We start from the raw sequence: 27,145 nt of genomic DNA, 5'->3' as shown, positions 1-27,145 counted from the left end.
TGCAGTGATTTTAAGAGAATCTTATTTTATATTTTAAATTTTAGTGCAGTGGTAGTTTGCATTAGCCTTATTAAGATGAGAGATTAGGGCATTTTAATGGTTAATGTAATGAAGGGACGTCTGTCCCCATTGAGCAGATGCATGCCTTTTAGCCATAGCAGTTTTCTGAAGCATGATGTGATTATTTTTTAAACATTTCGTATGTCTTCACCACATGGCGTTTATTTATCAGTGCTTCCAGTTCAAGTCTGTGCTCTGATGCTTGTTTTTTTTTTTTTAATACATATTAAACTTGTGTTTTTATTCTGAAGAGACCTCTAACAGATCCCCAGGAGAGTCAGATCATTTGTTCCTTTGACATATTCCTGACACGCCACACCAGCCCTCATCCTTCTGAGGTTTTGAATGTAAATCATATCACGCTGCGCTCACATTTGAGCTGGCTGCAGCCTGGAGCCACACTGATAAAATGACGTGAGTTGTTGACGATGCTAAATGGCAGCACTTGAAATAGCCTACCTGCCAGCCTGCTCACCCACTTGCTGATACGATCACGACCCCACAAGCAGCGTTTCAGCACCGCGGCGCCCTGGACAGCTCCTGCGCCCTTTTCTATCTGCGGAGAACAGTGGAACTCAAGATCTACAAGAAAAACCATAAGTTTTGTTTGTTTACTGCATTTTTTTTTTTTCCACTTTAAGGACCTCGAACTTTAAAGAGATGGATATTGATCGACCAGCAAATGTCTCCTTTTTTGATTTCGTTGGAGGAGTTCAACTTCTCCAAAGGGGGGACACCAGAACAGCCATGCCAGTCCTCCTGATCGGGATCTGTGTGTCGGGAGCGGTTGGAAATTTGCTCGTTTTGCTGATTTTCATTCGTGACTTCAGGAACGGAAGGGGCTCCGAGGTGAAAGCGCTCCTCGCCTCTTTGGCCTCTACGGACCTGGCCATCCTGTTACTGTGCGCCCCGGTGCGCGCCGTCACCTACTACAAGCAGACCTGGACCCTGGGGAGTTTTGTTTGCAGCACCACGGACTGGTTCCAGCACTCGTGTGTGGTTGCAAAAACTTTAATCCTTGCGGTCACCACCAGAGCCAAACACACTTTGGTCCCCAGCCCGGCTAGGGGGGCCCTCTACACCCCGACGTGGATCCACGGAGCCCTGGCGTTTATCTGGATTGTGTCTATGATATTTCCGATCCCGCAGATGCTTTTCGCCTCTTTGGTTCAGCATGGCCGCAACACCATCTGCGTCTCTGAAATGCCAGTGTGCGCGTCTGACTTCATGAGTTTGTTCTACAAGATTTACCCAACTGCAACCTTTGTGGTGCCGGTCATCTTCACGCTTGCATACTACACCAAAACGCTGCACACCGCGGTGAACCACGCACCCAGCCCGCAGCACCAGAGCAAGGTTACCCTGGTCTTACTGTGTCTGAGCGGCGCACTCGGGCTCATGCTGCTGCCGGAGTGGGGGACGTTCACCTGGATCAGGCTCGGGTACAACAAACCTCCTGTCGGTTTGATCATCTTCGCGCAAGTCCTCCTTTACGCGTGCAGCTCCGTCTCTCCGGTGATCCTAATGACCATGTACGACGACGTGCGCCAAGGACTGATCACCATCTGGTTCATCGCCACCTGCAGAGGCTCGAAGCACGTCCCAAGCATCAAATGTCAAACAACGGACGGAAACGGAGCGGAGGTCGGCTCAAACGCGGTCGCCAACGCGGTCTCTGCTGGGGACACGGAGAAGACCTTCCCGGACGTGGAGCACTTCTGGACCGGACGCAGGAATACGAAAGTGGAAGAGGAGCAGGATCCGGTTCCGTGGGAGAGAGAGGAGAAGATGTTGTAGAGAATCAGATGTGAAAGTGTTTTTTTTTTTTCAACTTCTCAGCTGGTTTACTAGTTTGTTGACCCACAGTTCAGACCCTCGTTGAAAGGCTGTAGTGGCCTGTTTGCTGTCGTGAGGTTGATTTAGATGTAAAATGAACTTGTACACTATCATGTTTTGATGTTACACATGTTTCTACTATTGAATATCTGTTCTCGCCTGCAGCATGGCTGCACTGTCAAGTAGAACACCTTTAATTAGGGGAGGTTTGTACAAATGTGAATCAAATGTAAATATCCAGGGCACTGAAGCATCAGATGGTTTGTTGTGATTGTGTACATGTGATGAACAACATGGATATTAAAACATTCTCAAATAAGGACTGTTCTGTTTTTTTTTAATGCTGTAAAACATTCATCCTACCTTTTTAATCACGGATAAAGTACAAAACGAACATCAAATCTCTCCATTTAATTCAGGAGGTTGTGAGATGAAATGAACAGAGATCATTTCTCGTTATTAAAATCACAACTAATCCAGCTACATCGGTCGAGTTAATCATATTCCAGTGCAAAGCAGCGTTCAGGCTCGTTTAGTGGTGTAAAATCTGGTGAATATTTCTGACTGTTTTCCTCTGTTTGAATCAAATCACTTGCCTCAATACTTGGTCATAAAGATGCACTGTATGTTGTTATCTTCGAAGTTCAGAGCTTTTACTTAAGTCAAAGAAGCAGCACCACAGTACAAATACTCTGTTACAGTAAAAGTCCTGCATTCAACATTTCACAAAAGTACAGAAGCATCAAAATATTCTTAAAAGTACAGTATTTTCAATTAACTTAAACTCCCCCTATTTAGTATTGATAAGCAATAGCCTATATAAACATTTCATCGAAGTTTATGATACAACATTTACATCATGTAGGTAGATATAAGTGTTAATGTGTTTGTTAACATCTTTAACTCCTGTCAACACCCACAAATGGTAAAACACAGTTGTAATTATATAAAATATGTCTTTGTTTGAATGGTTGACAAATACATGAATGTACATTAATAAAAACAACAATTTCCTTATAACTGCTTTTAGATGTTCTCCTGAGAGAATATATTTTGTAAATACATTGTCATTCTGTTTTATAGCATCCAGACAATTACACCAATCAACACTTTTATCTGTGTATTAACTACATTATATTATCATTAAAGTTTTATATACATACACAGTGGTGGAAAGTAACTACATTTCCTCAAGTACTGCAGATTATTATAGTAAACTTTTGAGGTTCTTGTAGTTTAGTAGATTAATAAGCAACAAATAAATGATGATGTATTATTATTGGTTAAGATAAGACTTTATTGATCCCTGTTGGAAATTCACATGTTAATCAGCAGTAATTAGTGAAATTAGCCCTTTAGCAACATTAAAGCTATGTAAACATTAATGAATCAATAATGTGATTATAATCTAATTATGGACCATTCTGCATTATGTGTACTTTTACTTTTGGTACTTTAATTAACACTAGAAAAGTCCTCCACTGTGTTACATGTGTATATACTTTATATACTACTTATATAGATGGGTGGTTTAAAGTTTCATTTTGTTGTTACATCATTGTTATTAAAATATTTAGTTTCTTACAGCATGATAAAGACATATTTCTTTATACATTTCTTAACTTAGTGATAACTGTGTCTGATGTGGATGGTCAGATGATCACCAACACCACCACCACCTCACATGACCTGCGTTTGCGGTCTAACCTTTTAGTGGTTGTGAAAAGAAACCTGCTTTTTTCGTCTATGTGTTTACCAGTAAAGCAGCGGCCGCCTGTGGCTCTGACGCCCCAGCAGATTTGACATTTTAGTCTGCCTGAGTGAAAAGAAAGGTTACAGGTTGAAGAGGAAAAAAAAAAACAAGCCTCTAAAGCTCCTCAGTATGATTGTGCTCTTGCACATAATTTATTCATTGACAATAGACCATGTCTCCAAATGTCTGCCCTTGGGTCACTTGGTTTTTCATTCAGCCATTCACAGTGTGTTTTGTGAGTTCTTTATTCTAGGAGGATGCTACACTGAATAATAGATGCTTCTTTTAGGCCAATCGAGCAGAACAGTTCATTAAATAGGCAAATCTACAAAATTAATTCTCCCACATTTTCCCCTCTATTTTTTCTCCTATGTTAATCGACAATAGAGACCGTGTCCTGCTGAGAACCTCTCAGAGAATAAAGTATAACTTGAGAAACCTGAAATGATAAAGAAGTGCAAAATAAATTGACTCACACTTTAAATAAATTACAAACCTTTTAGAGCAGTAGCCGTTATTTACAGCTTCATAACATGAGATGAGATGTGTCTTTTTGAAGGTATTTTGTGTCTGTTCATAGGAGATTTGTCTCTCATAGTCTCTTTTTGTTTGTTTCGCATCCAATTCCATTTTCTGGAAATTAGTTTTCACTGCCAAAATAAATCCATATTACAAAAGTATAACAATTATAACTGAACATTTGGCTGAATAAATAAAAGTCTGAATCATGAATATTTAGAAGAGTGGTTGCAGCACTCATGATGGCCTATTTCTAAAATCCTGGCTACAGCTCTGCTTCCAGTGTTTGTTGCATTTATAAACAGCAAACATAGTTTTATATGAAAAGACAAGTGTTGTTCATAAAAATATAATTTAAAAGTTAAAATATGTGCACTGGAAAGTAACCCTAATCACACCACTACAGACACAATATATTGACTGGATAAACCCTAAATAGATATAGAGATATAAATTTTCAGAGAAAAAGTTTTTAGCCTGCTTTTAAAAAAAAAGTTAGTGTTGAGGGGCATCTTGTGTCATCTGATTACTCCAACAAGTCAGGGGGTAAAAGCAGCTTCACCAGCTTTTGACTTAATCCTTGAAAGGACAGTGCCAAAAGAACTGACAGACTCTGGCTCATAATAACCAGGTCATTTATAGCTTTGTAGAGAAGCAGTACAAAAGTAAAGCTCACAGGAAGTTCAGAAATCAGTCAGTCAAGACTACAGCTGCTCAACAGCCTTTTGTTTGGAGTTTTGTTCAATGAGATGATGGGGCAAGGTCAAAATTTTTAAGGAGCTATTTGTATGTTTTTTCTATTGCTACATAGCTAACATTAGCATGGGCAGCTGTTTACTTACCAGCATTAAACTTCATTCCTTTACTCACCAAGAGCTGTCTCCAGAGGTGTAAAGCAACCGTCATGTTTTACTTCTATTTCTATCACTTCTTCTCAGTTATTTAAGTTAGCATGCTAACCAGCTAGCCTCGTCATTTTCTGATACCGAGTCACTGCAGCATCCAGTCTTCCCTGGGGAAGGAGTGCTGGTCAGATGATGTTTTATAACCTACGCTAAAGTGTTAGTTCAGGCATCTCCTTTTGTTGGGACTACGGTAACTCCCTTTGTTCATGTCTGAGCCAACAGAGTCTATATAAATAACAGCTAGTCCAAAATGCAGCAGCCAGACTTCTTACCAAAACCAAAAGAAGATATATATTATATTACTCCCATTTTTGCATCCCTTCATTGGCTTCTGGTAAATTTTAGAAAGATTTTATGGATGACTTTTAAGGCTTGCCCTGGACTCTTTGACCTTTTTTTAAATCCCTCTTAAAGACATATCTTTATAGGTGTGCTTTCTCTGGGCTTGGGGACTGAATCTATTATTATATTAAGTCATCATCCTGTTTCTTTACAATTAATTAATTCATTTTATTCTGTTTTATCTCATTTTTACTGAACCTCATTGCCACTCTTTTCTCCCCCCAATCTTGTTAAACCTTTAAACACTTTTTAAATGTTTTTTTTATCATTCATTTTTTATTGTTCATCCTCAGTTTTATCTTGTCTTGCAAAGCACTTGTAACTGCGTTTTGAAAGGTGCTAAATATATAAAGCTTATTATTATTATTTTCTATATTGGTGAAATTCTGAATCTAGGTGTCTATGACTGAAATGTATTTACAGTGACTTCTTATAGCTGCTCTTTCTGTAGGTTAGAACCCCTATGGAGAGGCAACCTATAACCCTGGTGGTGTTTGTGCACGTTGTCCAGGACCCCCATTGTTAGCACGTCCAGTCCAGTACAGCAGGGAATTAGGTCGAGGTCGAGACTATTCCTCATCGCTGATTTCTCATCCTTCTACAGAATGATACAGCCCCCGCCCCCCAACCCCACCCCACCACTACCTCACGAAAAATAGGCCTAATTGTCTCAAACTGTCCAAGTAGCAACTATGAAGCCTGTTATGCAACGTTGTGCAATGCAGGCGTGATAATTCGTACGTTCTGCTTCACTTGGCCATATAAACATAATGCTGGCATAAAGGTAATTGAGCTGCCTGTGGGGGATAAAGTCCATAAGGTCCCATTTCCGCTGAGGATGTCTCCCTCCCTTAAGCATGCATGTAGTTAGATATATATGTCGGTTAAGGGTTAGCCGTCTCTGCTACTCATGAACTTAAACTGAACTCTGACAGCTCACACTACGCTTGTTAGATAGAAAAAATGATATATTAGCGTGTGAATAAGGTGTGATTTGATGTCTGACATGGCTTTGTGTACTGTAAGGCACAGTTAAATCACTACCAATGGCCTCACATGACAATCCTGCATGTTCCCTCTTGTCGGTGTGCTGTAGTCTTAAGGCTAAAGGGCTCTGAAAAGAGTGCAGTGCAGCTCTTTTATTGAGATGTACATGGTGTTTTTCCTCCCCACTCAGCCGTGATGGATTGTTGATGCTGCCTCGGGCTCTCCGTGGCTTTATTTGGTGGCTCTCCATGTATCCTCGTTCCTGCCAAGGAGGGTTTTGCCCCGCAAGATATGAAAGGTTCGAGTCAAATAGGACTAGCGTTTGTTTTTAGCATTTGTTCTGAGCTAGTGGAGAGTGACAGAGGTGGGATTTTACCTCCATAAAGATGGTTTAGTTTCATGATTATTGTCTCTTATGATTTTTGATTCTTATGGGTTATATTTTTTTGCTGCTAATGGTATTAATGCGTGTAGCAAACCCTGCTCCATCTGTCATTAGAGCTGCTGAAATCCAGTCATTTAATATTTTTACACGGGTCTAGTAGCTGCATTTGTTATATGATTTTAATCACTAACAGACAAAATAAAATAAATAAATGCAACACTGTTACCCTGATAATTAACTGTCTACTCTGATGTCTAGACTACAGTTCTATCAACACATTTCTGAAAAGAAATGATTTTTATAATAATAACCTGTCACATTTTCTTAGTCGATTGAACACAGCAGTGATTCAACCTGAATCCTGCTCACATTCGTTGGTTTTAACACCCTTTCTCTTCTCTAATAGCCCCCGTGGCTGAAAAGAGTGCTACCTACTTGCAGAAACAAACACAACACAGGAGAAATAAGAGCACCAATGAGCTCTGAGCACCAAAGATACCAACAACATACAAAGCAATAATCTTTAGGAAACAGCTTGAAATTAACAAGAATTTTGAGCTGAGGCTGAGGAGCATCGATCCTGATGTCTTGAAACTCCACAGCCACGGTTTGTAATGCAGTTTCTGTTAAAATGTGTAACCCGCAAGGCCAAGCCAGAGAAGGACATGTCACACGGAAATAATCTGATACATGAATAAACAATTAGCAAGAGTTAGTCAGACACAGCAACATGTATGAACAACCCTTTCATTCATTATTTGGACGTGAGTTTGTAATTGGTGGATAGAGATGAGTTCAGTTTATGCTTTGGAGAGCAGCAGGAAGTTGTGACAGGAAAAGCTTGAGAAAAACTGCTCCAGAGTTACAAACTAAAGTGTACAACTGTTTTCACAGGCTGAGCAATACTCCCCATGAAGATCATCATCATGTGTAAAATTGCCCTTTTGAAATCACAAACTCTCTCATGTTGAAAATTAGGTAATTCACTGCAGATGAGCCAGAGAGCCGATGTACGATGGAGCTGCAATTATTGTACTTCCTGTACTTGTAATTTTCATAAGGAAAATGATTTCTTGTTAACTTAAAAACTTGCAATGTGTGCATGAATTGCCGGTGATTAATGTTCCCTAATGGTAGTTCATGTAATAGCTGATGCACTTTAATAACACAAAAACAAACATGTTTTTTTTTTTATGACACAACTGAAATCAGATAGATAGAAGATAAACAGAAGTAGATTCACACAGCTTCTGTCAGAAAACCAAAAAAATATAAGAGCTGCAAACTTCAATGAGAGATGTGGTTTTACTTCAGGAAATACATTTAACATGGAACATAATGCAATCAAATATTACGTGATTACACACAGATTTACAGGATTAAGAGCAAGTTATCATGAACAAACCTTTACATTGAAGCAGTGTAACATCTTTAATCCCTGTTTAACAAACCTGCAGCGTAATGAACCAAAATCCTGCCTGATGCCATTATCCTTCCCATAATCCTCCAGTAATTCAGATCACTGGGAACCCGTCGTGTTGTGAATTTACAGGTGGTTAACAAAGATGTGCATTAAATAGGACTACTGACATGCAAAGACAGATCTCCTGTTAACACATGTCACTGGAGTCGTGCTCATTTCATTGAGGAGAGTAAAAGCAAATGTTGATTTAAATACATACTGTATATTTCTGCACAATCACATACAGTTGCCTCCTCCTGTGTGTTCAGTGTGTAAGTAAGTGGCGCCACCTTCTGGTGCAAAATGAGCATAGGCCAAGACTTGACTCGTGTTCCTTCTCCTGTCTTACCAACAATTTAAAGTCATATAACTATTATGTTTTTATTATTCAGCAGATGTTGAGGAGAAATGCAGATCAGCAAACCTGTTTGTTGCCTCCCCTTTTGTTTTATCTTTTACACTCTTTATTATCCCCGCACATGATCAATAAAATATATTTTATCTTTTTTCCATTCAAAAGTCTTCAGTTATCAAGCTTAAAAATTACGACAGTAGTAATGGTAGTGTAACCCTTATTTCTCAGTTAGTAGGGTTCTCCAGTGTCTGGGCTGTGGGCGACAAGTGCACCACAATTTCCTTTGTATGACTTCATCACCATTGACTCAACTTTATTCTGCTCCCTTAGCAATTACATGTGTATCCAGTAGACTGTCACATTCACACCTGTCCCCCTGCAAACAATGGCAGGTGGGAACCTAAAGTGCTGCACACTAAAGGGGTATCTTAAATGTTACACCTACATGTACAATGTACAAATTATATATATGAAATAATAAAGTACTGATAATGAAATTATATAATAAAGTCAATGAAGTAATATTAGTAAATATCATAAACTCAAATAATATTGCACCACTTTATATACAACACCAATTAATATGGTAATCTCATAATTAAGGTAATCCAAATATATGCAATAATTAAATTTACAGTAGCATGTGAAAATAACATGAAAACCACTTGAAGGGTTTTGGAGCTTTAGCTAATTTATGAAGCTGTAGTTTGTTCTGTTTTTATATTGAAGATGTTGATCTTGAAGCTGATTTTAAAAGTTTTAATTTTTGTAATGGAGTATTTCTATATTATGGTAATACAGCTGCATTTACTTAAACTACAACTGAATGCTACTGTTTTAGTGCTCTTGGATTGCATGTTGTGAATGCTAGTTTTATTTAATTACAAAAAAAATCAAATTAATGATGAAATATTGGTGATATGGTCATGTATTATATATTTCATACATAAACAACACAGTTGCTCCCTTCCTCTCTCTCTCTCTCTCTCTCTCTATCCATGTGAACGGATTAGGATCAGGGATTAAAGACAGATGTAAACCAGTAGTCCAGATCCTATCTAATTCTGCCGCCATCCATCACAGGAAAGGTCACAGTTAGGGTCAAGATTAAGAAACCTCCGCCTCCTTTACATCCTACTCTCGTTCTTATTGGTCCGAGATTTGATTGACGGCGCTGTTGTCCAATAGGATTAGAGAACGAGCGGTTTCTGTAACCGCTGCGCAGATGTGTGACAAGACGACAACGCAGGTTTTAGTTGAGAGCAGGAATAGCAGTTGAAAGGGAGTCACGAACTGCTGAGGCACCAAAACACGAAAGGTGAGCTCTAAATTATTTCATATTATCGTAAATAAATCTAAATGAATTGTGTTCTCACATGTAATTCATGTTTAATTTAATATTTTAGTTGACAGTTGCCTGCGAAGTCAGGAAACAGATGGTGACTTAGCTAGGTTGCATCGCAATTATTAACATAAAGTAGCATGTAGAAAACTTTAAACCGGTAATTCCTGTTAGTTGGTACGTTTTTAAAGTTATATTTAATGACATATTGCTACTATTTACAGGCATGTGTCTGTGTCTGTCGCCCCTGCTTTTTAAATACAGACTTATTTAATTCTAAAACCTTTTTAGTCCGTTTTATCCTTAAAAAATAGGTGTAAAAAGTGTTTTTCACAATGCATTTCTATAATATACAGACAGATACCAGTGTCCATTGTCCTTGTTGTTTATTCACAGCCTTTTTAACCTCTTCCCAGTCTTTTCCAGTCAGTTGTTTGAACCAAAAATAGGCTTAGAATACTTTAACAACATAATTCAATAATTTATAGGCAAGTATCAGTCACTACTGTCCTTGTTGTTTGTGTGCAGCCTTTTTTAAAACAATTCCCAACCTTCTTCGTCAGAAACAGGCTTTAAAACCTTCCTCAGATATCTCTACTTTCACTTCTGATTAGCACTGACGTGACTTGTGAGCTTTGTTTCACTAAATCGAAGTAAGATTTGAAGGACTAATTGTGAGGGTTTTGCTCAGGTAAATCTGTTATGTTTGAAATTTGACAGAGACGCTTTGAAAACCAAGGACACCAGCAGCAAAAGGACAGTTTAGAGGTCATCCATTTGGCTAGGCTCTTCATAATTTTGCTCCTGTGACAAGGTGCCTTTTCCCCCCTCGCACACACAACCTGCCTTGTCTTGTTAATCTGCAGTCTCTCATCACGTTACACTTAACATGCGTGCTTGAAAATTACACACACTCACACACACACACACATTTTCACAATCCTGTAAAGGCTTGAACACACGGCAGCATATCTGCCTGACAGGCTAAACCATGGCCTCTGTGGGCTAATGATACAGTGAGGAAGACTTTGCTCTTTGGTTAGTGCCTCTGATATTTATTCCAATCTCAGATCTGTCATACTGCTGCTGCTACTGCTGCTGTCCCACATGTACATTAACCTTTAACTGCTTGACATGGCTGGTGGTGACAGGATATCCTGTGAAAACGTTCCCCCTGACTGAACCTGACAACAGATTACTTTACCTGGCTGTTTAGGTACAAACAAAGTGAAGGTGTATTCAATACAAAAAAAAAGACCCAGATTTATTGACGTTCAGCTGAGGAGAATAGAGACAAGCAGTGTCACCAAATTCTGAAGGTTATCTTACTTGCAGGGTGTATTTAATCCCATACAAAACTTACTACGTGTCCAAATCATTGCAACCTATACAAGAAGGTTGGTCCTCTCTATCAGAAAGACGTGAAATGCATTGGTACCTTTTCATTTTTACAAAGCCCTTATTGGGAAATTACCATTGTATGTCTCTCACTGTCAGATCACAGAAACTTATCCACTTTTTAGAAACAAGATTTTAAACCTTCCCGAAACATAATGCAATTGTTTTAATTGATGATTCTGTTGACTGTGTTTTATATTCTTGGCATCTTATAAGTTTAAAAATGTGTATTATTTTTATTACAATTTTGTAATTTTGTTGTTTGTTATTTAAATTGTATAGTAAAGTTTTTTTGGACTATTTGTCCATGAATAGTTTTTATTTTCATTCAGGTCTCTTGAAAATGAGATTTCTATCTCAGTGGGATTCACCGGAATAAATAAAGGTTACATAAATTATGACCACGGGGACTGGGCCGGCGAGACTCTAACGTCTTCATAGCTGCCCTTGAGACAGAAATTGAACTGGTGCATTTAGGGTCTAGTGTCTAAAACTACTTTAAGTCCAAAAGAAGGAAAAATTCCTTCACAGCCATGTGAACGAAGTGTGTGGAGTAACAACGGTTGAGACATTCATGCTGCATAAGTAAAGTTCAGATATTAAACTGGAGATGGAGGAGATTAATCAGTGACTAGTCCGGGCCTGTTCACCTTCTTCTTACAACAAACAGTTGCAACCTTGAAAAGTAGGAGTGTTTCTCTCCCCTTTAAAAAAAGAAAAATAAGTCACATCCAAATAAAAAAGAACTTATTTTCCCTACTACTAGTTACATAACGGGTGATCTTCATTTTCACTTTCAGTTTCATTGGCAAAGGAATAAAATCCCCTAAATGGGTCTGTTATCATTGCAGACAGCTAAGTTCTGGTTTCCATATTGTGTTTCTGGGTACTTTCATGTCTCATATAAAGTAAAAGAGAAGTGTAGAGGGCGGCACGGTGGTTTACTGGTCAGCACTGTCACGGCACAGCAAGAAAACCTGGTACTCCGACGTCCTCCCACAATCCAAAAACATGCAGATTAGGTTAATTCACAACTCTAAACTTCCCGTAGGTGAGAATGTGGGTGCGAATGATTGTTTGTCTCTATATGTCAGAGACTGGCGACCTGTCAAGGGTGTACGCCTCCCGAAATGTCAGCCTGTGATTGGCTGCAGCGCTGCCGCGACCCAAGAAAAGGATAAATATAGCTAATAAGAAGCATAGAGATCGAGAATGTGGCTTGCAACCTGATGCACACAAATGCATACAGAGTTTATTATCTATTGGAAAACAAGGAAAAGAGGTGATATCACTCCGGTTTTAGCTTCACTCCACTGGGTCCCAGTGTGTTTTAGAATAGATTTTAAGGTCGTTTTACTTGTTTTCAAAGCGCTTCATGGTTTGGGACCTGCCTGCATTGCCAGATTCTCTGTCGTTTTATAATCCATCACAAGCTCTCGGATCTTCTATTGCCAGGCTTTTAAATACACACAATTTTACGCACAAGAAAATAGGCATTGCAGCTTTTTTGAACTATGCTCCAAAACTATGGAAAACCCTGCAAGATGTTCTGTAAACATTTTAAAATGACTGCTGAAAACCTGTTTATTTAAGCTGGTTTTTAATTAATTCTTTCATACTTTGGTATTTTTACTGTTTTCTGTTTTTATTCTAATTTTTTTTATCATCTTCTGTCTTTTTATTGTCTATTTTCATTTTCCTTCAATCTGTCCTTATTGTACTATTTGATTTTTGTTTGTAAAGCACTTTGAGCCACATCTCTTGTATGAAAAGTGCACTATGAATAATAATAAGAATGACAATGATAATAATTATTATTATTGATTTGCAAAATTGCACTGTAAAAACCTGGCGGGAGTAAAACCCATTTTACGTTTTTGAAGTCTTCACTATCTTTGTGTTTTTGCCCACACTTATTTCACAGATGACGTTTGCCAGCGACAAACTCTACAATGGATATCTGCGGCGGAAAATGCCAATGATTGCATCCAACGTGAAAGTGAGAGAAATAATCGTCCACCTGCCGTGTTTGACTGGTCATGACAGGGTAAGTTTCATTAGATATAAGAACCTGTGGGAATAGCATAATGTGTTGGTACTGGTTTTCCAAAGGTATCCAGATTTTTTAAGAAATAGTGGCAATACCTGAGTTTCGGTTCAGACACCAAAGAAAAATTCTCTCTGCCACCATACGCCATACTGTATAACTGTACTTTAAAATAACCATTGTCTTGCCTTTAGTTGATGCTTTTTGAAGTGGTCTGGTTTTGCACCATTATTGTCATTGTTGCAATTCTTCCCGTTATTACAATTTTATCACTGTCATAATGCAGATATGTCCCAAAAAAAAAGTTTGATTAAGGATACTGGAAGGAATAAGCAGTCCCAAGTAACCCAAGCAATTCTGCTTTACTAATACTGTACTGTTTTTGAGTCCAGTATTGACATGAACAGTTCAAAGTCAAAAGATGACCCGTCACATGATCATTTTGTGTGTGTGATTCAGTTGAATTATCAGTTATTACTGGTGACAGTAATTGTAAAGTTTTAACAATCAACTTCACAGAAAATCATCAGTACATCAAGATCAAAGTGATCACTACCCTGATAAATTATATATGTGTTTTTTATTAATTTTTTTTATTTTAGGAAAACATAGAGGCAAAAAGAGAGACTTATGGAAATCATGACAGCATGGTGCTACTCCTGGAGTGTCTGAGGAGGAGAGAAAACTGGCCCGAGCAGTTCATTGAAGCACTTGAGGCGTGTGAGCAACCAACTATAGCAGATGAGGTCAGGGCTGAATACAACGCTCTGAAAGGAAATAAGAGTAAGTCAGCGAGTTAATTTACCTAATACTGCATATTAAAGTGTAAGTAGCTAATGTTGTTAAAAGTATGTGCTACCGGAAACTAATTTAGTCTCTCTCAGTTTCTCTATCTGTGAGATATTAAAGGAAAAAGAGTCTAAATAGTACTCCACTGATGTTTTTTGGAATAGCACACAGTTTCAGGGTTAGCTGGTCCTTCAGGATTTCCCAGAGCTTTAGTCATATATGTTCATAACAGATTTGAATGACTGCATTATTTGCTTTGCCCTAGATTCCAACCCCAGCTCCCCTTCAACAACTGTCGTCAGGGTGCACGTCGAGCCAGCTCCAGCTCCCAGTCATCCAGAGAACGGTGTGAACTCTCAGGTTGCTGTCGCTCCGCCAGCTGAAGCATCAGTTCCTCCACAGCCAGCTGCTCAGGCCTCACCCCCTCTGGCCCCGCCGGTGCATCCACAAGCCCCGAGCCCAGCGGGCCATGTACCCGAGGCTGTTCCTCCACCTGAGCCCCAACAGATTGAAGTGGCACCCCCTCCATCGACGCCTCCTCCATCACCGCCACAGAGGGAGGTAAATGCTCACCAGGAGCCGGAGGAAAACTCTGAGTCAGACAACTCTGTGGCGACTCCTCCGCCGTCTCCTCCTGTTGAACAGCGTAAAACAGACACTCCTGTCCAAACAACAGCAACCACAGAGGTCAGGCCACCACAGAGTCCCTCTCCAGCTCAGGCAAACTCGGATGTGAGCGATGGATCCTCTTTCCTCACACTGACCCCAGAGAGGCCTCCGGTACAGGACACCGCCCCTCCTTTTTTGGAAAAAACACCTGCTGTTGTCCTGGAGCCTGAAGAGACATCTGAACCTTCTACTACACAGGTGAATATCAGATTATAATATTCTATCTACATTATAATGAGCAATTTTAAGACTTAGTCATAAAAACAAAAGATCACACACGCTGTCCATCACCACTACTCACTTTATTAACACTATTTATTCATTTTACCTGATGAAATCAATAATGTAAAGCAAAGATCACAACAATCGTGAGGTAAACAATAAAAATAGAGTTACACATACTTGATTTGTCAACATGGCGTCTTGCCCAAAAAAGTTGAGTCAGGTTCCTCTTTTTTTTTTTTTTTTTTTGCCTCATGATCCTGCTTTGTTTTGCCATCAGCGCTCCCACTGTGATGAATGAGAAAGCTGTGTTTTTCACACAAGGCTACAATTGGTCTGAACATGGCTTTACACTATGTCCACACTACTACGTTTTCGCAAAAGATCTCCTGCCCTGACTGTTACACCTGAAAACGCACACATACCCGAGCGTGCATGAACACTGGGCATGGGTGAGCCGGTGTAAACAGGAAGCAGATTGTCTTCTCTGATTAGTTGCAAAAAAATACCACAAACGAGGAACAACAAAGACAGGTGCAGCGTTAAAATACAGGATTTAACTCCTCAACAGCTGCTAGCAAAGACAACAAGGTCAGTAACATGTGTAATTCATTATTCATGTCATATTCACCACTGGTAGTTCAGGCTGATAAGCGAGAGCCCGTGGGTGTCTACGTCATCGTTTCCAAAGGTCTCAGTTTTCTCCCGTCCAGAGGACAACACAACTAAACCAAACTAAAACTGGTCCAGCAGCGTTTCCAAAAGTCTCAGTTCTCGTTGCTCAAAAATGCCGGAGTCGTGTGGACGGGAGGTGAAAACGTAGCATTAGATTGCATTATACACATTTAAAGTTGTTTCTGTTTTTTTTCTCTGCCCACATTCATATTCACAAGAGGCACAGAATATTTAAAAAAATATGTTTTCTACATAAGCCTCTCAATAAAAATGACACGTGACGTCTATTTTTTCCTGCAGGTTATTGAAAGCAGCCCACCGAGAGATGCAGCAGCTGCAACCTCCCCCCTGCCTGGTGCCTCTGTGTTTGATGACAACTCTATGTGTCTGAGCAAGCCTGGACAACTCGTCAGCATCCAACCACAAAATCATGACAGTCCTACTATCCCTGCACACAACCCACCGGCGGAGCCCTACTCTGGTAATAGTCAGCGCCTGGAAATGAGCGATGCTGCACCGGATGCTGTTAACGCTGCCCACGTTCCTGCGTGCCAGGAGAACGGCATTGGACTCGGCCACAACCAACCGGAGGAGAACCATTACGAATCTCCCTGTGAGAGTTTTGAGGTGCGGGAGAATGTGGTGCATGTATCCGGGGAGCCGTCCATCCTCAACCTAGACGGCCAGATCTTGGCACCACGAGCTCAAATCATCAACGGCGGAGCAGCCAGAGAGATCACTCCTCCTGCACCATCCTCCAACACCGCTGCTGATACTGTATCGAGCTTAAACACCCCCTCCGGTGAGAGCTACCCCCCCGCTGAGCCTGCACCAGCACCAGAGCTGAAAACACTGCCGGATTCAGAGGAGAAGACGTTCTCTTACAGCTTCCCAACCAATGCAAAGTATATTATGACTGCTGCAGGCATGGGCGCCTTTGCACTGCTGATGGCGTGGAAGTTAAAGAAATAAGGGGATTTAAAGGAAAGAGAAGATTAGGCTTTAAGGCTTTTAAAAGAGGGTCTTACGGGTAAGGTGCCTTATTGTAGTCATTGGACTTGGATGGCGTGAGGCAGCTGTTTGATAATTATCCATCGTAATAATAGCTGCAAGACCTTTGATCATGACATTAATTTCAAGTCGTGTCGTTAAGTTGGACTGAGTTCTATCATGTAAACGTTGAATGGAGTTGACTCTAGTGATCAAAAACCAAATGTACCCTTCCTATTCTAGTTAGGGAACGTCATGGAGCTGGGCTGAGATCTCAGGTTAATTTATGCTGTACATATTTGGTTTGTAAAGGTTAACTGAGGTTGTGTATTAATGATAGAAATGTTTGTATGTTCACTTGTCTGATAAGCACTTTGAAGATAAGGCTGTTGGCTTTTATCCAGAGATGATTAGAGTATCAAGGACCTGAATCTTACTGAATGTGGACTGTGGAAGAAAGGGCATCAGCATCACACACATTTTCTTCTCCTGTTGATAGAGGGAAATGATGGATTGTGCTCTGTCTGTATATATTTTTACATATAGGTATCTAATTATGTGTTTTAAGAATGGATGGACGTGTGAAAAACATTTCAGAGCATGTACCATGTCTCAGATATTCAGCACTCAATCAACCAAACACGCCATAATTTTATTACATATTTTGCAAAATGTATGTGGTTCATAGTCTATACCAGTGGTTTTTAAACTCTTTTAAAACCATAGCACTCCGTGATTTTTCTTTCTTGGCACCGTCTCCCAGGCAAGTAATGACTGTGCTCCATTAGTTGTATGTGTAACTGGATTTTTAAATGTTTATTTTGATGGTTATTACTTATGTCTTTAGTTTTGATGTTTGAAAATGTAATATAAAAATTAGTACATGTAAAACTTGCCTAGCTTTTTTTTTATAATAATGAAACATGATCAAAAATGTACTATAAAAAATGTAAATGAGCATATCTTGCCGTATGCATGGCAGGTGCTTTGGCAACCACTGGTCTAGACAACATACTAGGCTGTCATGTGGTGTAAATGTTTGATGACATTTTATTTTACCATAGTTTTTCCTCTTTAAATAGAAACAAGTTGAGTGTGTCATGTTTGTGGGGTGAGAGTTAATTGTAAATAGTAGTTAAGAGTTACAAGAAATGTCAGGAAAAATAATTGAGAAGGTTTTGCACATTTTAAAAGGATATTTTGGCTGCAGAGATATAGATGAAATATAATCTGAGCATAAGTGTTTGATGCACTGTCTCTAGCTATGCATTTCAGCAATCGCATCAATAAATGTAATTTAATGTAATGTGTGTGTGTGTATATATATATATATATATATTGAAGTGCATGTTGAATGCCAGCTCTTTAAAATTGCCAGCTCTATAAAATTGATAAAATTGTGCTTTTCCCAGCTTTCTTGGATTGTCTTGTTATGACGAAAGCACAGGAGTAATTAATAAAACAGATGATGGCTAAACTCCATTCAGCTGCTTCAATTTCATGGTCCTGGTATTGATCATGCTGACTCACTGTCCACTCTCACTGGACTCTTGACCCAGTTATTTTACTTAGATCTATTTAGATAACTCCTGACAATTAATAATTACATATGTACATATTTTAAGGTAATTTACAAATTCAGTAATGAATAATTTAAAGGATGGGAGAGATGTAGAAAACTTTGAACGTTGTATTTTCTAGTTCATGTTTTTTTTTTTTTCAAATAATTCCAAATTCCAAATAATTTTTTCACTCCAAATTTTGTTATTTGTGTGTGAGTTTTTTGTATCATAAAACTAATCTTTTATTGTGTCTTCGTCTTCACAAAAAAATAATATTTTTTGCGGTTTTCTACAAATCTTGAAATATAAAGACTTGGAGGGATATACAGTATATTGTGTAAAATATGTAATTGCAACAAAATATGTAATTTAAGCTTTTAAATACAATTGTAGATCATGTTTTTTTATCCCCCAAAAAGAAATCAAAAAAATGTGACATCATCCTCTTTTTATAAACCGTTCTGACTGGTTCGCCTTCTGATTGGTTCTGGCTCCTCTCCATCACCGGCTGACCCCGCCTCCTCATTCTTGACAGCGAAGATAAATAAGATGTACCTCAGCCGTGTGTGACGATACAGCCACTTAGCTGGCTAATTAGCTAGCTTTTATACTCTCGGACCTTATTGTCCACGTAAACCATTGGTTTTTAATGGTTTAATTTATCATAAACTATAGAATATATGTAGTTAGTTAGTCATTTCAATGGCTTTCAATGGCCACCAGCGCGATGATGATACTATCGACGAAGACGAAACGCCCACGAAGCAGCCGCGGTCCAACAAGGAGATGCCCGGTTATTTCAGAAATGAGCCCAGCAATGAGGCAGCTGCGCCCGCCGGAAGAGCCGCATCCGACCGGCGGACCTCCAACTCGACGACGAGGCATCGGATCGACTCGGTGAAGAAAACAAGGCCGCGTAGGTGTTAACACTGCTAACTGTGGGCTTAGTGTATTTACTGGGGAAGGTACCGTTGCATGTATACAAAAACCGAAGGCGTTCCCCACGAAAGGCTGTCGGTGAAATTATAGATTTGAAAAAAACATCATTTAAAAAAAAAAAATAAAAAAAAAATCCTGAAATTAAATTTAAAAAGCTCATATAATATGCAGGGGTAGTGCTTAAACGAACAAAATCATTTTAGCAGTGGTATTACAATGTAATATCAGTGAGCTGTAATGGCAGTAAATAGCCAGGGTCTATTTTGCAACAAGATGGCGTTCGCGGTACACACTGTACTGAAGCTCCTGTGGATGAAGCTGCTCTCCTTTATGTGGGCCAGCACTGAGACATCATCTCTCTCTGTCCCCACTGCCATTAAGCCTTTAGCTATTAAAGATATGTTTTTAATAACATGCAATATAATATATATTTTTTTTTTTTGACAAAATGTTTGTTAGTGAATAATTTTTTTTTGTTGTTGCATATATTATCTCGCATAATGCAGCATTTCCCTGGTTTGGCATGGACATTGGAGGCACTCTGGTGAAGCTGGTGTATTTCGAGCCCAAAGACATCACAGCAGAGGAGGAGCAGGAAGAGGTGGAGAACCTGAAGAGCATCAGGCGGTACCTAACCTCCAACACCGCCTATGGTAAAACAGGCATCAGGGACGTGCACCTGGAGCTGCAGGACCTTACACTGTGCGGCAGGACGGGCAACCTGCACTTCATCCGCTTCCCCACGCACGACCTGCCGGCCTTCCTGCAGATGGGCCGCAACAAGCACTTCTCCAGCCTCCACACCACCCTGTGCGCCACCGGAGGGGGGGCGTACAAGTTTGAGTCTGATTTCCGCACGGTGGGTCAGCAGTGTTTTATGCTTTCTGTTTGCTTTTACAGGCTGGACAGTGAGGATGGAAGGGAAGGAAAAGAGAGGGAGAATTGTGAGGTTACAACATATTTACAGCATGGGATGGAAATTGTGACACGGAACAAAAAGAGCACCAGAGTCTAACGTTTCTCCTTTATTGTGCAAGAAATAAAAGAAAATTCAGCTTTTGACACGTTGTTAACCTCATGTGTCCTGCTGCAGCTCAGTGCACAGTTTATAACTCATCCGTTAATTTACATTGACAAATTTAACAAACATGACGATAAAATACTTTTTCTCGATTGTCGCATATAAAGGCTGATATATGTTATGTTGTAGTCACACTGAGGGATGTACAATTGCTCAATTACCCACAACTTTAGGGAAGAAAAAAGTAGAGTTAGCTGTTTTCGTGAGACTTTTTACCCCCTGCTGTCCCCCCTCCCCCAGTTTCCTGCCTGTGTTCTTCTGACCACATCCCCTTGGTGATGTTATACATGTTCTCTTTTTTCTGTCAACATTTGTTTTGTTTTTTAAAAGATGGCGGACCTGCAGCTTCACAAGCTGGATGAGCTGGAGTGTTTAATTCGGGGGGTGTTGTACATCGACTCGGTGGTGTCCAGCGGCCCCTCCGAGTGCTACTACTTCGAAAACCCTACAGACCCAGATCGCTGCGTCCAGAGGCCCTACACACTGGAGAACCCATATCCTCTGCTGCTGGTCAACATAGGGTCCGGGGTCAGCATCCTGGCCGTCTACTCTGAGAACAACTACAAACGAGTTACTGGGACCAGGTAATTATCAGTGATGGAGATTTACTGTGCAAGTATTGCTCCTGATGCCTTTGTAGTGGCTTAACATTGAAATACTTGATTATAAAAAGAGATTATCACCTGAGCCTGCAGTCCCCCTCAGCATGACAGAGCTTTTTAGCATCTTTCAGTTCATTATTGTAGCTTTTGGCCCACAACTTTACTGATTTGGTTCACTAACATAGCATTCATCAGATTATTATCAGGTCAGATTATATTCTGCAGAGTTCAAATAAGTAAAAGAATGAGGGGAAAAAAAAACAACAAATCTTTATTTGTCAAGTACAGCATGACACATTTAGGATGTATTTGTTCGCTCTGCAGCTCACTGGCCTCAGATTTAAATATCCATGGCAGTGCTCTGGAGTCAGAGGCAAGATATATAAAGACCAATTTATCCACACGTCCACACAGCGTTGACACCGTAGCTGCGCCGTAACCGCATAAACTACGCCACAGACTATGCTGTGGCCTGACGTGCAACCTCCCTAGAAATGTAACTACACGTTGCGGCGACGCAGACCACAACCACTGTGATTGGTCCGCTCGTCCATGTTTCTCAGTGGCCGGACAAGCAAAGAAAAGTTCAATGCTTGTACACACTCGCACATTTCCTCCGGCGTCTTATATCTTTTATGTGTTGCAGTACATTCAGTAAAAGTTGTTGTTCGACATTTGTTAGCTCCAACTCCAGCTTGATACACACACACACACACACACACACACACACACACACACACACACACACACACACACACAGTGGCATGGAATCACCACCGCCCACTAGCTTTTTGGTGGCGTAATTGCAGAGCAACGCAGACACAATGATAAATGTTCACAATGCCACCCTCTGCATACCTTTTTATACAGAACAGTGAGGCAGAATAAAGGCGCAACACACCCCCCCCCCCCCTGTGTAAAGGGGGCTAGTGATTCAGGGATTTGCAGGAGGGTGCAGACTTGTCAAGTGGGTGGTCTGTTTGGTGACGTCTGCCCTCCGTGTCTCCCTGGTGCCTTAGTGTGAAAAGTAGCAGCATTTTTTTTTTTTTTTAGCTGTCAGTTACCAAACCACTTCCTTTACCGCCTCTTTGCTCGTGAGCCAAAGCAAAATGGACCTTTTGTTAGTGTGAGTTTGTGTTCAGTCTAAATTTTGAATGAAGTTACTTAAACTGACAGTTTAGCTGTTGGTATTTTTGGTAAGTTTTTTTTTTTTTTTTTCCCTCCTCCTTCTCCCTCCACTGGTTTGTTTTCACGTGTGGTTTCTCTGTCTGGTGGATTTGAAAGGGAACCATGAGCGCTGCGCTTTTCCTCGACATAATGGCCCTCTGTCCTTTGTGCTGCAGAGAGAAACTAGATTAGTGCATTTGAACTGAATGTGCATGGTATTTTTTTTTTTTTTTTTTTTTTTGGAGCAGTTTATTTGACTTTGTTCTACATTTCTCTTTGTCTTTAATTTTAAACCCCAGATGAGAAGTTGTAATCATCTCTATTTTAATCTGTGTGCGTTCACAGCCTCGGTGGTGGGACCTTCCTGGGCCTGTGTTGCCTGCTGACTGGCTGCTCCACTTTCGAGGAAGCCCTAGAAATGGCTTCTCAGGGGGAGAGCACCCGTGTGGACAAGCTGGTTCGGGACATTTATGGAGGAGACTATGAGAGGTTTGGGCTGCCAGGCTGGGCTGTAGCCTCAAGGTGCGGTTTACAGCAGCTTTTTCTTTTGTTTTTGTTTTTCATACTGTAGGTCACCTGCCTGTCTGTGGTGGATTCCAGCATAAACAGAATCACAGCCTTAATGAAGCTGGGATCCAGGACAGTGCTAAATTTAATCTCCCAGGGTGACAACAAGAAGCTTTGGTGCATTTTGAGCGTGACCCTCTTCATCCACAGTTCTCATGCGTAACACAACGGCTGACCTTTCTCAAGTACATCTCATGTTTTGATTTGATAGTTTTGGCAACATGATGTCCAAAGAGAAGAGGGAGTCGGTGTCCAAAGAGGACCTGGCCAGAGCAACCCTGGTCACCATCACCAACAACATCGGCTCCATCACCAGGATGTGTGCGCTCAATGAGGTTAGTAATGAGGCGGGGGTTGTTTGAAACACAGGTTATACTTGATGCTCTTATCATTTTCATGATGTCACAAGCCTCTGTCACCTACTACCACAGAGCAGTCGGAAAATTATAATAATTGAGTATTTTGTGATCAAATAACGACTTAAAAAGTGGACTACAGCTGATAATGGAGTGACAGCATCAAAACATCATCACAGTCTTGAACTGAATCCCGTTCAACTGAACTGTTTGACTGGTTCCATCAACGAAATACTTTTGGTTATAGAGACAGCATGATTTTCTTGTGTGCTTAGTGTTTGTATCAACGTCAGAATAATCAAAAGGATATAAAAGGATTTGAAAGTTACTTTGGATCAATCGTTTGCCCTCCTCTGTCCCTGCCGTCTGTTTCCTCTTTGCGTTCAGCCTCTTTACGGTGCTGCCTTGTGGCGTCTTGATCAAGCAGCATTGTACAGGGCTATGAAGGCGTAGAGGAGGTAAACTGCACCATCGAAGAGTCTCAAAGCCCAAAGCAGGAAGTCGACTCAAAAACCAATTAAAGACACAAGAAAAAAAAATCCAGCAGTAGTTTAATTTAGCAAAGTAGTAGGTTTCAAATACACATCTTTAAACTGTTGGTTTATTCATAGGGCTCATAAGTGTTGATCAAAATGAAGTAAAAGATGCAGTTAGATCATTAAAATGAAAACAAAGTAGAAATACAACAGTCAATAATATAGTCAGTATCATTAATTATCTGTTTTATAGAGACCATTAATCAATATTGCACTCAGATGTTGATATGTAGTGTCAGGAAAAACAGGTTTGAGATTATATCTGGACAATAATACTGACACGTGTTCTTTGCTGCTGTATTGAGGTAAAACGGTGATGTGTTTAAGTTCACAGTGCTTCATTATCATGTTTTTACCACAGATACATTAAAAGAAAAAAACAACTTTTATTACTGTTTTGAGATAATAAACTTACCTGTTATTCCTATTATTTTATGTCTGTTCTGTTTCTTTACTAAGAACATTGAGAGGGTGGTGTTTGTGGGGAACTTCCTAAGAGTGAACACGCTCTCTATGAAGCTGTTGGCCTACGCCATGGACTACTGGTCCAAAGGTCAGCTCAAAGCGCTCTTCCTCCGGCATGAGGTAAGTCGCTCGGACACACCTTCCCCTCAGAGACCACAAATGTTGTTTCTCTCTTTGATTGACTCTGATTTCTGACTTTTTGTTTTTGTGCGTTGTTGTTGTTTTGCTTTAGGGTTACTTCGGAGCAGTCGGAGCCCTGTTAGAGCTTCTGCATCCGTCCTAATGTGTCTGAACTACATCCAAAGAAGTACTTGTCAAACTGCTGCAGAGACCATTAGCACTTTAGACTGTTCAGAGTCAGTTCCACGGTGGGATGTCACGTCAGCCACCAGCCAGTTACGGCAGACAGACTGTCAACATTTGGAGGTCCTGTTATTTTCTCAGAAATCAAGCTGGTTTCTAAACTGGTGAAAGTGACTTCTAAACTTTGACACACATCTGCTGTCGTGGTCAGCGGGTGGAAATCATTTTCCTTGCTCCGGCTTGAGATTATATGCAAGAAAAGTTTGACAAAGTAATGAGCCGGGTTCGGTCTGAAACATCTCAAGGAAATTCACCGCGGTTGCCTGAAATAATACCGTCATCACATGGACTGCAATTACCCCTCCGAGGGTATCAGGTCCTAGGCCAAATATTCGCAAGTACTTTCTAGGGTTTATTTGACCCTACTCAGGTACCAGATGGATGGGACTGTAATGGGGTTATATTGGATAAGTATGCATAAGACCTCACAGTAGAAAAGCATAGACTTAAGGGGGCGACAAAATCCAAACAAACAATAGACTTAGTAATAAATATTTTCATTATTAATCTTATAATAAATTGTTGATATATTCTTTGGCCAATAAAATGATCAAAAATAGCCAAAGAAAAATTCCCATCAAGATTCCAGAGCCAAAGATGACGTCTTTTCAAAGTGTTGTTTAGTCTTAACAACAGATTTAAACCCAAAAATCTGAAGTTTAGTGTCAGTTAAGACAAAGATACACAGGAAATGTTCATATTTTAGAAGCCGTTACCAGGACATTTTGGCATTTTTCCTTCAAAAAATAAACAATCGTCATGTTGCCGATTCATTTTCTGTCAACTTTTTGTTTCATCATATTGACATGAATGAAATCTTGAGAATTAGCATTGTTCAGTTCTAAAATACCAATTACTGTTATATATTTTATTGTACTGTAATGTGATCATTGTCCCAATATTGCTCCCATCCACCTGGTACTCTCAGTAAAAACCTAAAACACTGCAAATCATTTACGAACACTTTGAAATGAGGGTGTGAATTATACTTTATTATATAAGAAAGAGCAAGTTTTCCTCGCTGGATTTTGATTCACATTTAAATTCATGTGTCAGTTTCTCTTAACTGACTCTATGATTAAAAAATGCAAGAGAGGTCATCATTTCATCAGGTTTATTCTTTATTAAGAGACATTAACTGTTACTGTTATAGACTTTATTACCGTTTTCACACGGTTTCTGCCTCTGTGAACGGTGCGTGTAACGTTTATGAACTCGGTTGTTTTTTGCAACAGTGCTGGAATCAGGAAAGTGTTGACAATCAGTGTGTGAGACTGTCCTGATGAGACCCCAAACATCTGCCCTGCTGATGTGCCCTTGAGCCGCTGCATCACCGTACTCGTAGAGAGAAATCAGAGCAAGTGCAAAGGTAGATATTGATAAATAAAATATGCACAGGGCATTATATCCTTAAATTTTCCCCAGATTCAACAACCAAACCAGTTCTGTCTGAGTTTAGCATGTTCTTAAATATCGGTGTTTTGAATTTAATGTGCGTTCCAAGGCTTTACATATAGCAGTGTTTAATTTAACATTGTGTCATTTCATTTAACGCTTATCCGTCCCATTTTAATGTCGCCTGTCTGTTCAGTCATCGGTCCATTAACGGATTACAGGGACCATAACTCACTAAAGAGCTGTCAGGTATTAGAGATAACGTCTCTACAAGTTGTATATACAGGAAGCTGATTTTAAATTAAGTGCCTGTCATGTTTTTGTATAGGATACAATAATGTGTTCAGCGATGTGATTTAAAACTACACAAACCTATTTTTAATTCTCGAGGTTTCCCTTTTCTGTTTGCTTGTACAATGCGGAAGAAAACTTTGTATTATTTTGTCACAGAGTGATTTCAAGTTTGTTATTGAAGGTTCCCTATTAAATATGAACTTTTCATATCCGTGTGACTCCTCGTGGTGTTTAAACATGCAGGGGTGGAGGAAGCTTTCAGATCCATTACTTAAATATAAAATCACTATTACCACACTATAAAAATACTTACATTTTATTTAACTAACCCTCAACAAGAAAAGTGAATAATGTCGACCTATTCCTTCAAGTTATTTTTCACTGAAAAGACAAAGTGTAGATTTTTAGGCTGCAAATTTAGTATTTATTTGTCAGATATAGATAGATTCTGCTTATTATATTACTCATTATATTGATAAATGTGAGTGTAAAATCACTATATGCAGCCGATCTCAGCTGCAGGTCAAGGTAAGTATTTTAATTAATTCTACATTTTTAACATGCTTTATGGTCAGATATTACAGATACAGAGAAAGTTGTGATAACACAAACATAACAGGATATCTGGTCAACAGCTGGGTCTTTTAAATTGCTCCTAAAAGGCTCCTTATACCAGTTATAAATACAAGTAGCCATTACTTTTATTGGTGATCTTGCCAAATAGTGAGCCTGCATCACTGTGTGAAAACTGGATTATAACTTGTTTATAATTGTTTATTTATGATTTATAAAGTGTTAAAACCAAGTTAATAACCCAATTATAAACCATTTATAAATCTTTGAAAAGGGTAGTCTTATTGGAAAGTGATGCCCAATTATCAAAACAGCTGCTGCTTAAATTTTCCTAATTGATTAATCGATTAATCGACTTTCCAGCTCTAATTTAAATACTAAGGAGCCACCATGTTTGGTAAAAGCAGTCAAATTAAAGAGTGTGATTAAGTATGATCCCAGTATTTGCAGCCACAGACTCTGATGGGTCTCAGTATCACTGGTTGTAAATCTTCTGCTGGACACGTTGA

The 27,145-nt window shown here is 39.7% G+C and overlaps 3 protein-coding genes across 4 annotated transcripts; all 3 read left to right on the top strand.

Moving 5' to 3' along the window:
• The first annotated feature begins 807 nt into the window (after positions 1-807).
• On the top strand, positions 808-1,857 carry LOC130180336 (G-protein coupled receptor 151). Its single transcript, XM_056393834.1, has one exon. It carries the CDS (start codon positions 808-810, stop codon positions 1,855-1,857), a length of 1,050 nt encoding a protein of 349 aa, XP_056249809.1.
• A 7,967-nt stretch (positions 1,858-9,824) lies between these two features.
• Positions 9,825-18,218, top strand: mavs (mitochondrial antiviral signaling protein). Its single transcript, XM_056393042.1, has 5 exons — positions 9,825-9,922; positions 13,269-13,391; positions 13,994-14,174; positions 14,446-15,047; positions 16,047-18,218. The coding sequence occupies exons 2-5, from the start codon at positions 13,269-13,271 to the stop codon at positions 16,716-16,718; spliced, it is 1,578 nt and encodes a 525-aa protein (XP_056249017.1). The 5' UTR covers positions 9,825-9,922; the 3' UTR covers positions 16,719-18,218.
• A 597-nt stretch (positions 18,219-18,815) lies between these two features.
• Positions 18,816-26,272, top strand: pank2 (pantothenate kinase 2). 2 transcript variants are annotated; one of them, XM_056393044.1, is made up of 7 exons: positions 18,816-19,214; positions 19,744-20,096; positions 20,649-20,902; positions 22,433-22,576; positions 22,866-22,989; positions 24,006-24,131; positions 24,244-26,272. In XM_056393044.1, exons 1-7 carry the CDS (start codon positions 19,001-19,003, stop codon positions 24,292-24,294), a joined length of 1,266 nt encoding a protein of 421 aa, XP_056249019.1. In that variant the 5' UTR covers positions 18,816-19,000; the 3' UTR covers positions 24,295-26,272. The 2 variants fall into 2 exon arrangements, with proteins under 2 accessions (XP_056249019.1, XP_056249018.1); XM_056393043.1 differs by having other exon boundaries at positions 22,433-22,609.
• The last annotated feature ends 873 nt before the right edge of the window (positions 26,273-27,145 follow it).

This window comes from Seriola aureovittata, chromosome 13, assembly GCF_021018895.1.
Source record: "Seriola aureovittata isolate HTS-2021-v1 ecotype China chromosome 13, ASM2101889v1, whole genome shotgun sequence".
NCBI classification, from domain to species: Eukaryota; Metazoa; Chordata; class Actinopteri; order Carangiformes; family Carangidae; genus Seriola; species Seriola aureovittata.
The sequence above is the reverse complement of the archived record's forward strand: the minus strand, read 5'-3'. Positions and strand labels throughout refer to the sequence as shown.

What these genes read in the sequence shown, in the direction of transcription:
- pank2 (XM_056393043.1), top strand. Translation starts at nt 19,001, where the DNA reads ATGGCTTTCAATGGCCACCAGCGCGATGATGATACTATCGACGAAGAC. An exon ending in AAACGAGTTACTGGGACCAG is followed by an intron (nt 20,903 to 22,432) that starts GTAATTATCAGT and finishes GTGCGTTCACAG; the next exon opens with CCTCGGTGGTGGGACCTTCC. An exon ending in CGCTCTTCCTCCGGCATGAG is followed by an intron (nt 24,132 to 24,243) that starts GTAAGTCGCTCG and finishes GTTTTGCTTTAG; the next exon opens with GGTTACTTCGGAGCAGTCGG.
- mavs (XM_056393042.1), top strand. Translation starts at nt 13,269, where the DNA reads ATGACGTTTGCCAGCGACAAACTCTACAATGGATATCTGCGGCGGAAA. An exon ending in GTTTGACTGGTCATGACAGG is followed by an intron (nt 13,392 to 13,993) that starts GTAAGTTTCATT and finishes TTTTTATTTTAG; the next exon opens with GAAAACATAGAGGCAAAAAG. An exon ending in CTGAACCTTCTACTACACAG is followed by an intron (nt 15,048 to 16,046) that starts GTGAATATCAGA and finishes TTTTTCCTGCAG; the next exon opens with GTTATTGAAAGCAGCCCACC.
- LOC130180336 (XM_056393834.1), top strand. Translation starts at nt 808, where the DNA reads ATGCCAGTCCTCCTGATCGGGATCTGTGTGTCGGGAGCGGTTGGAAAT.